This window comes from Ovis canadensis, chromosome 5, assembly GCF_042477335.2.
Source record: "Ovis canadensis isolate MfBH-ARS-UI-01 breed Bighorn chromosome 5, ARS-UI_OviCan_v2, whole genome shotgun sequence".
In the NCBI taxonomy this organism is placed as follows: Eukaryota; Metazoa; Chordata; class Mammalia; order Artiodactyla; family Bovidae; genus Ovis; species Ovis canadensis.
In genome coordinates, this window is record NC_091249.1 from 31,825,851 (window position 1) to 31,835,837 (window position 9,987).

General features: G+C 56.6%; 1 protein-coding gene across 1 annotated transcript in view; it reads left to right on the forward strand.

Moving 5' to 3' along the window:
* Positions 1-8,984, forward strand: part of PTPRS (protein tyrosine phosphatase receptor type S) — a 73,242-nt gene extending 64,258 nt beyond the window's left edge. Inside the window, exons 27-34 of the mRNA XM_069591409.1 lie at positions 1,300-1,454; positions 1,558-1,843; positions 2,087-2,265; positions 3,167-3,293; positions 3,397-3,522; positions 6,172-6,326; positions 6,499-6,634; positions 7,649-8,984. Coding sequence (XP_069447510.1) covers positions 1,300-1,454; positions 1,558-1,843; positions 2,087-2,265; positions 3,167-3,293; positions 3,397-3,522; positions 6,172-6,326; positions 6,499-6,634; positions 7,649-7,717 — 1,233 coding nt within the window. The 3' untranslated portion in view covers positions 7,718-8,984. The remainder of the gene's footprint in view (positions 1-1,299; positions 1,455-1,557; positions 1,844-2,086; positions 2,266-3,166; positions 3,294-3,396; positions 3,523-6,171; positions 6,327-6,498; positions 6,635-7,648) is intronic.
* The last annotated feature ends 1,003 nt before the right edge of the window (positions 8,985-9,987 follow it).

A 9,987-nucleotide genomic window follows, 5' to 3' on the forward strand; every position in this document is an offset into this window, starting at 1 on the left:
TTGGAATTGGTAGAGTTTTCGATGTATTTCTTTGGAGAAAGGTCTACAGCTTCTGACCATTATTCAGTTAGGTTATTTGTTTTTTGTTGAGCTGTATGAGTTCTTTATCTGTTTTGGAGATTAAGCCCCTCGGTTGCGTGGTTGGCAAATATTTTCCGCCATGCTGTAGGCTGTCTTTTCATTGTGTTTATGGTTTCCTTTGCTATGCAAAGGCTTGTAAGTTTCATTAGGGTGCCATTTGTGGGTTTTTATTTCTAGTGCCTTGGAAGACTGGGGACACTTTTTATTGTCAAGTAGGGAGAGAGAGGTGCTCTGGCAGCACTGTTTCCCTGGCAGCCAGCCACGTGCCCTTACATAGAGCCTGTGCCTGGCGCAGGTGCCAGAAACCTGAGTAGAAAGACAAGAGTGAGTAAGGGTTTTCAGTTGATTCACACATTAAGCAGACGCTGTGTGTCAAGTATCTCTCTTGTGGGGCTTACAGTCTAGTGGACAACAGATATGAAAACCACCAGGAATCTTACTCCTAAGAGAAAAGTAAAACAGGGAAGAATAGAGTACGTACTGGAGGACCTGGAGTTGGTGAGGAAAGGAGTTTTGCAGAGATCTGGGGGCAGCATTCCCAGCAGAGGGCACAGCACATGCAGAGGCCCAGGGTGTTTTGGGAATAGTGAGGAGTCCTGTGTGGCTGGAGCAGGGAGAGGGAGGAGGTGAGGGCAGGGAGGGGATGGGAGGAGGTGCAGAACCTTGTGGGTTGCAGGGGCAACTCTGGCTTTTAGCCCAGGGAGGGCTGTGGGCAGAGGAGCGGCGGGACCTAACTCGGGTGCTCACCAGCACCCTCTGGTGGCTGTGGGGGGAATAGGTTGTGGGGACACCCAGGGGTAACAGGTGACTGCTCTGGTCTGGGTGGATGACGGTGAGCGGGACTAAGGTGATCACCGTGGAGGAGGGGAGTGAGGAGTGAGAAGTGGGCGGGCTTGGGATAGACTCTGAAAGCTGTGCTGACTGATGCTGCATGTGGACAGGCAGGGGAAGGGAGTCAAGAGCAACTCCTACATTTTGGCCAGAGCCCGTGGAAGGACGGCGCCACCATCAGCTGAGATGGGGGAGCAGGTTTAGGGAGAAATGGGGAGCAGTGCACGAAGGTGCTGGGGACACTGAGGTGGAGACACCCCCACACCCTGGAGCAGCTGGGCACCCAGATCAGGCGCTCAGGGACGTGGTGGTCTGGAGGCGTGAACTTGGGCCCCTGGCACGTGGGTGGTGGGCTGCATTGACCAGCAGTGTCCCCGGCACCCCCAGAATGGCTCCAGTGAGAAACGGGAGGCCCGGCAGTTCCAGTTCACGGCATGGCCGGACCACGGGGTGCCCGAGTACCCGACGCCGTTCCTGGCTTTCCTGCGGAGAGTCAAGACTTGCAACCCGCCGGACGCGGGTCCCGTCGTGGTCCACTGCAGGTACCCAGCCCCCGCCCCTTCACTCCCGGCTCCCTTCTGCGCCCTGTCCCCCGCTCTCCCCTGGCCCTCGGGTGCCCCCTGACAGCCCGCTCCATCTCCACAGTGCGGGTGTGGGCCGCACAGGCTGCTTTATCGTCATCGACGCCATGCTGGAGCGGATCAAGCCGGAGAAGACGGTGGACGTGTATGGCCACGTGACGCTCATGCGGTCCCAGCGCAACTACATGGTGCAGACGGAGGACCAGTACAGCTTCATCCACGAGGCCCTGCTGGAGGCTGTGGGCTGCGGCAATACGGAGGTGCCTGCCCGCAGCCTCTACGCCTACATCCAGAAGCTGACGCAGGTGGAGCCCGGCGAGCACGTCACTGGCATGGAGCTCGAGTTCAAGGTGGGTGGGGAGGAAGGAGTAGAGGATGCTCTGCTTGGGTTGGCGAGAGGGGGCTGAGCAGGAGACCAGCGCTCTTTCCCTCCCCACCCCAATTAAGGGGACCGGAGGGTAGAAGGGCTGGTGTTCCCCTGCCTGCCATGGCCCTGCTAGCCCTCTGGCTGAAAACACACAGCCTGCCCCCACCCAGGGAAACTGGGGTCCCCAGATGGAGGCTGTCCTGATGTCGTCCCCTCGTCTCCACAGCGGCTGGCCAACTCCAAAGCCCACACATCCCGCTTCATCAGTGCCAATCTGCCTTGTAACAAGTTCAAGAACCGCCTGGTTAACATCATGCCCTATGAGAGTACCCGGGTCTGCCTGCAGCCCATCCGGGGCGTGGAGGGCTCCGACTACATTAACGCCAGCTTCATTGATGGCTACAGGTAAACCTGGCCCTGGCCACTCCTGGGGCTCCAGTCCTGCATGAGAGAGAGCTTGACAGACCCTGCCAGCCCCATGCAGTCCCAGCTGAGGTGGAGAGACTCTTTAGATATGCATTTAACTGATGGCTACTGGCTGGAACATGATTACATCTGTCCATCTTTCTCAGAGAAAAGCATCGATCTGGGGAGTTCTGCCCCCCCCCAGGGGAAGCTTGATAGTATCTGGGGATGTTTCTGATGGTTAAAATGGAAGTTGAGAGAAGAGGGTTACTACTGGCACCTAGGGCTGCCCCGGTGGCTAGGATGGTAACAAATCTGCCTGCAGGGCAGAAGACTCGGGTTCAGTCCTTGGATCAGGAAGATACCCTGGGGGAGGAGGTGGCAATCCACTCCAGTATTCCTGTCTGGGGAATCCCCATGAACAGAGGAGCCTGGTGGGCTACAGTGCATGGGGTCACAAAGAGACATGATTGAGCAACTAACACTTTCTAGTGGGCAGAGGCCAGGGATGCTGCTGGACACCCCACTGGGTACAAAACAGGGGCCCATCGCAGTCATCCAGTCCCGAACGTCAGTAGTGCCAAGATTGAGAAGCCCTGAGCAAAGGAGGGTGTTCTGGGAGTGGGCAGCCATATGTAGCCCTGGAGGGGAGCCTGGCCTGAGCAGACAATGGATATTAACTTAATGCCCCTGGAGGGGGCGGAGAATGAGAGCAGAGATGCCTGCAGACAGTCCCACAGCTTCCTTGCGAAGCTGGAGTGATTCCAAGGCTGGTGGTTTCTCCAGGTGCAGAGCAGGATTCTTTGGGGGGTTGAACCAGATAGGGAGGGAGATGATGCTTGGGCCTGGGTCTCCCTGGGGCCCTAGACTCACCGCTGCCGTCTCACCTCCCCGCTCACAGGCAGCAGAAGGCCTACATTGCCACGCAGGGCCCGCTGGCGGAAACCACAGAGGACTTCTGGCGCATGCTCTGGGAGAACAACTCGACCATCGTAGTGATGCTGACCAAGCTGAGGGAGATGGGCCGGGTGCGCTGGGGACCATGCAGGGCAGGGCAGGGAGGGGCCAGGGGCCGCGGGGGTGGGGGTGGGGTGGGGGCAGGGCTGACCACAGCACCCACCTCCCCAACAGGAGAAGTGTCACCAGTACTGGCCGGCCGAGCGCTCCGCCCGCTACCAGTACTTCGTGGTGGACCCTATGGCGGAATACAACATGCCTCAGTACATCCTGCGGGAGTTCAAGGTCACAGACGCCCGGGTAAGTACGGGGACAGACCCTCCAGGCAGCTCACCGTTCCCCTGCGGGTCTGGAGAGGGCTCTCCTGGTTGGGGAATGGAAGCAAAGGCCCAGGGGTTGGGTGGAAGAGGAGTGAGTGGGCAGCTGGACAGTCACTCCCACCACCGAGTAGGTGGAAGAGAGGACCATGACCCCAGGGTGTCCCCCTCAGAGCACGCGTCACACTGCTCACCGGGGGACACAGTCCAAGGCGGTCATGTGAAAGGGAGTAAGTGGGGCATTAGCTGGGAAGCAGCAACAGGGAGGCAGCATTAGAGGGCTGAAGGCAGGCTGGGGGAAGGTGATGGGTTGATGGTGTCAAGCAGTGGCCACTGTAGATGGGAAAGAGTTGTAGACGCTGCGGGGTGGGGGCAGGCGCTGGGAATTGGAACCATTGTATGCGGGGGAGAATGGAGAGAGTGGACCGTGTTGGCTGGAGAAGGCCCAGTGGAGGCGAGTGGTGCTGGGTGATGGGAGAGGGCAGGTATTATAGATGGGGTCTGATGAAGACTGTCAGGTGACACAGGATAGAAGTTAGTGCCAGAATTGGAGAATCCATGGGTAGAATGGTGGGGCATGGGCATGTTGGTCCAGATGTTACCAGTGGATACTGAACCCTGATGGACAAAGCATTGTTGGTCATGGTGCGTGGGTAGTTCAGGACGGCACCACTGGGTTGGCTGAGCGGGGGATTGGAGGCTCAGTGAACAGTGTCGGTGCTGGGTGACAGAGGAGTGAACAGGATGGTCTTAGATGAGAGGAGGGTGGGATTGGAGACTGGACTGTCCGGAGAGAAGGGGAGGGAGAATGACGTAGAGCATAGAGCCATGGCTTGGTGAAGGGTGAGGAGTGGATAGAGAAGGGTGAGACTAGGAAAGGCAGGTGTTTGGCCAGTGGCAGATAGAAGAAAATGAAGAGGAAATGATTTGAAGAGCAAAAAGAATGATGAACATTCAGTGATACACAGTACTGTTGATGGTCCAAGAGAGAGGAAGGTGGGATTGGAGAAAGTGTTAGGTGGTGGAGGATGGAGGCCATCAGAATCACATGGCATCGCTGGACTGCAGCCTTTAATGTAGAGACTGTGAGTGGGAAGAGGTAAGTCATGAGGGAGGGAGGGTGGAGGATGTCGGTGGTCCTGACATAGTGGAATGTCTGACAGTCCTTAGACGGGGAAGAACGATGGATTGCTAAGGATGGCTTGTGGAAAGTGGTGCCATTGGGTCATGATAAATGAAAGGCGAAAGAGAGCCATGATGGTGCACAGCATGGCTTGGTAGTGGAAGGCGAGTGTTGGCGAGACAGGTGCTTGAGTGGTGGGGATGAGGGTTGCAGAGATGGACAGCTGAGGGGTGCGAGTAAGGATTAGACGGATGGTTGAGTGGGGGGTGGAGGACTGGAGATGAGTGATTTACTGCTGGGGATGAGGATGGAGAGATGGATGGTTGAGTGGTGGTGATGAATGGACAGATAGATGGTTGAGTAGTGGAGATGAGTATTGGATAGATGGAAGGTTGAGTTTTGGGGATGAGGATTGGAGACATGGATGGTTGAGTATTGGGGATTAAGATCGAAGAGGTTGAGTAGTGGTGATAAGGATTAGAGAGATGGATGGTCGAAGATTGGAGAGATGGATGGTTGAGTGGTGGGGATGAGGGTAGGAGAAATGGAAGGGGACTGTTGGGGCTGAGGATTGGAGAAACGGATGGTTGAGTGGTGGGGATAAGGATCCAAGAGGTTGAGTGGTGCAAGAAGGATTAGAGAGATGGATGGTCGAAGATTGGAGAGACGGATGGTTGAGTGGTGGGGATGAGGATTATAGAGACGGATGGTTGAATGTTGGGGATGAGGATTGGAGAGGTCAGTGGCTGAGATCTAGATTGTACAGATGGATGGTTGTGTCATGGGGATGAGGATTGGAGAGATGGATGGTTGAGCGGTGGAGATGGAGAAAGTTAACGGGGGGTGGCATCACCAGATGTTCAAGGATTATGAACTACCATAAGTGGATGATGAAAGTTAGGAGGCAAAGGTATTGGGTACACAGGTAGAAGACGACGAATTTCCAACGGTGGCTGGTGGAAGATGGCGCCCTAGAGTGGTGAGGGATAGATTATAGGGCTGGTGAGTGGCCGAAGATGATGTCTGTGGTGGAAAATGGAAGGTGGTGCTGTTGGGAGGTGGCAGTATGGGAACAGTGCTCCTTTACTCTAAGACAATGAGAGAGGAGGTTGCCGGGGAGGTGGAGAATGGGTCAAGAAGGGCAGATGTTGGGTGTACCACGGGACAGTGCAGAATGGAGGCTAACAGACAGCAATGGTGCTGGTGTCACTTTGGTTGTGGTGGATGGGTTTGGAGCTGTGCAGAGAGCAGCAGTCGGGGGATGGGGGTGAACAACTGCTATGAGATGGTGTTGCTGGATGAAGTTAAATGGTGAGGAGGATGGACTTGGCAGCCTTGGGTGGTAAAGACGAAATCGGAGCATCTCAACGAAAGATGGCGTGGGACAAGGAGGGTGGATGGTGGAGGGTGAGGAAGGGTAGAGAGTGGTATTGGTGCAACTTGTGGTTGGCAAGGGTGACTGCCACTGACCTTGATAACAGGACCCGGCTCGCTCTCTCTCCATTCCAGGACGGCCAGTCCCGGACTGTCCGGCAGTTCCAGTTCACGGACTGGCCGGAGCAGGGCGTGCCAAAGTCAGGGGAGGGCTTCATTGACTTCATCGGCCAAGTGCACAAGACCAAGGAACAGTTCGGCCAGGACGGCCCCATCTCTGTCCACTGCAGGTGAGCTGCCTGTGGCGGGAAGTTGAGTCTTTATGAGCACAGCCTCGGGCACTCCCACTGGGGCTCTTTCCATCCCTGGGGCAGGGGGCTTCAGAGCAGGCAGAATTGGGCAGCTGAGCCAGGCTCCCCCACACGCCACCCCTGAACTCACCTGTGCACTTGCCCTCGACAGTGCCGGCGTGGGCAGGACGGGAGTCTTCATCACGCTCAGCATCGTGCTGGAGCGGATGCGGTACGAGGGTGTGGTGGACATCTTCCAGACAGTGAAGATGCTGCGGACCCAGAGGCCAGCCATGGTGCAAATGGAGGTGAGGGGAGGGGAGGGCAGCCCGGCCTCACGCCAATGCCGCCGCCAGCCTCTGTGCTCTCTGTGTAGTGGGCACAGCCACCTCCCACTCCCAGGGCTGTCGAGGGTAAAAGGTCTCAGCCCCTCCTGCTTTGGGCTGACCCAAGAGTAAGCTGAAGGCCAGAGCTGAGGAGCGTTGCTCGGAATGAACAGAGAAGGGTCCTGTCTCCCAGCCCCAGGGTCTCAGTGAGGTCCAGCTCAGCCAGGACCCTGGCAGGGGTCACGGATCCTGAAGCCAGGCCCAGAGACCTGCCATCATGTTGACAGTGGGCACCTTTGCTTTGACCACGCAGCGTCTCCAAGTCACATGGTGGTTTGAGAGGAGCTGGGATTCGTACCCCAGTCCGTCTCATCCACAGCCCTCAGAAGGGTCAGCAGTAGAGCTGAGTCCGTGGAGGGAACAATTGGGTTGGGAGCACGGTACTTCCCCGTGCTCTCGGCCACCTCATGAGCAGACCCTACTCCAAGCCAGAGTCAGACCCCTGGCGGGTGGAGGGGAGCCAGTCTGTGTCTGCAGCCATCCCTGGGTCCGTTCCGCATCTGGCTTGAGGCCCAGAAGTGGGTGGAAGATCCCCCCCTGTTCTCACGGAGATGCTCCAGGGATGAGAAGAGGGTGTGAGGGCGGGGGCCCAGCCTAGGAAAGAGTGGGGTCACTGCTTTTAGAAACCACCAGATCCAGAAGCTAGGTTAAATGCATCCATGAGCTCCCCCGTCTCCGGGCAGTCAGAGCTGGAGTGGCAGCCTCCCAGCCCCCAGGGGAGTGTCACAAGAGGCAGGGATGGCCAAGCGGCTGCATCCAAAGAGACAAAGAGCACCCTGCAGGCCAGCTGAGGACGGGAGAGCCCAGCACCAGCACAGGACCAAGGGGCGTGGCTGCTCTGCCGTGTGGTGGGAGCCCTGGGGTTGCAGAGGCGCTGACGGGGGCCCTGCCTGCACCCCTGTGCCCCCTCACCCCCCGCGCCCCCTCCCCACACAGGATGAATATCAGTTCTGCTACCAGGCGGCGCTGGAGTACCTCGGCAGCTTCGACCACTATGCAACCTAAGCCAGGTTGGCCTGGCCCGACTCCACCGGCCCCTGCACCTCCCGTGCCGGGTGGCCCCCCCACCCCCGAGGCCTGGACCCCCTCCGGCGGCCAGGGCAGGAGGCGGCAACCGCGTTTCCACAGCCGAGGGGTCTCCGGGGATGACGACGCAGCCCCTCAAGCCCCCCTGCACGGCCCCAGCCCCCTCCCTGGGCCGGGCCGCCGCCTTCAATACTTGGCACATTCCTCATTCCCTTCGAAAACGAGATTCCACGAGGAGAGGTTCTGGGTTGGGGGGGAGGGGGGCGGTGAGCAATCCAGGAGCTGTTCCCAAGAACCAGAGGAGGGCGGGGGCTGGGAGCTCGGCCCCCTGTCCTCCCCACCAGGCAGCCTTCCTGCCCCGCAGCCTGGGGGTCACTGGGCTGGGGGGGCAGGAGTGGGGTGGGAACAGGAGTCAGCTTTCTTTCAAAACTCAGTGTAACTGTATCCGGTGACATTTCTTTTTTTTTTTTTTTTAATAGTGTATTTTTTTTCTTTTTTTTTTTTTAAAGAAGAAACAAATTGGGGGGACAAAAAAGACTTGACAGTCAACGGATTTAAAAAGAAAAACTTGGCTTATTCCTATCCTGTTCACAGACAGTCTGTTTTTTTTCACCGTAACAGACATTCTTGCGTGCCGGTCATGTTCATGGGCCTGCGCGGGCTCAGGCTGCCCCTTGTCTTGCTTTTTTTTTCCCCTTTACCTACTCCGAAGGTGTGCCTCGCTCAAGAATAGGGCCTTTGCCTCCTGATTTTTTTTTTTTTTTTAATTTTTTGCTTTTTCTTTTTTAATTAAATTCTCAAGACATATCAAGGAGGGTGAGGGTGGGGCAGTGGGGGGACTCGGGCCCACCAGCGTCGGTTGTCGAGCCCACAGGGTGGGCACTACCACGGAGGAGGTCGCAGCGACCCCCGCCCCCAGCAGCCCGAGTGCCCCTCGCCGTCTCCCACCTTGAGGAGAAGGACTGAACACAGTGGGAGGTTCCCACTTCTCCGGGGGGCGAGAGAGGCCATAAGCTGCCCCAATCAGGGGCCCCTCCCCACCCCCCCGGGACCATGGGGCCGTCCTGGGGCAGAAGGATGGGGTTCTGCCCCACCCCCACCCCTGAGCAAGCGAGTTTTTCTCTTTGTACAAGAGCAGAGCTGCTGTTGCTTTCAACACTGTTTATTCAAACGGAAGCAGCTGGGTGGTTTTCCCACCTCTGTGTATGTAGATATATCGACTTTGTATTAAAGGAAGATCGTCCGACCCCGGCCACTGGTGGAGTCTTTGTCACCCCAGCCCCTGTCTGTCCAGTCTCCTTGGGGAAGCCGGGAGCCTGGAGAACTTGAACACAGAACCCAAGCTCCCTGCAGGGGCTGCCCCACTGATAATAGTTACTCATGTTGATGATCGTGACCATCTCTGAGTATCTACCATGGGCCAGCCCGCTGAGGTGGGACTCGACCCAATTTGTAGATGAGGAAACTGAGGTTCAGAGAGGGGCAGGCACCAACGAAAAGTCACACAGCGGTTTGAAGTCGAGCTGGGATTCATACCCTAGTCCGTCTCATCCACAGCCCTCAGAAGGGTCAGCAGTAGAGCTGAGTCCGTGGAGGGAACGATCGGGTTGGGAGTACTGTACTTCACCACGCTTTAGGCCGCCTCATGAGCAGACCCTACTCTAAGCCAGAGTCAGACCCCCGGCCGGTGCAGGGGGAGCCAGTCTGTGTGTACCCGTTCCGCGTCTGGTTTGAGACCCAGAAGTGGGTGAAAGATCCCCCCTGGTGAAAGCATCCCCCCACAGAGATGCTCCAGGGATGAGAAGAGGGTGTGAGGGCAGGGGTCCAGCTGAGGAGAGTGGGGTCACTGCTTTTAGAAGCCATCAGATCCGATATCAGTAAGTATGTAGCTCGACGATGTGATCACCACCGTGAATACACTTAGTCAAATAGATTTACCAAACCCTAAATTCCTCATCCTTAAAATTCTCAAACACACATGAAACATTTATGAAAATCAGCTCTTATTTTTTAAAAAAATCCAGCGGAGATCTTCGTAAATCTTCAAGAAACAAATGTTATTAAATGACCTGATCTTGACCGGAGCAGTAGATCCTGCAGTACTTAGCCTCCCCTGAAAAGGCCTCAATGAGAAATTTGTAACACGTTTTTAAATAGGGCATGAGTTAAGGAATCATCGTAGAGGTGACATAGTTTTGAAACTGAACAACTCAAATAGTACAAAATGTAACAAAACCCATGGGATGCAG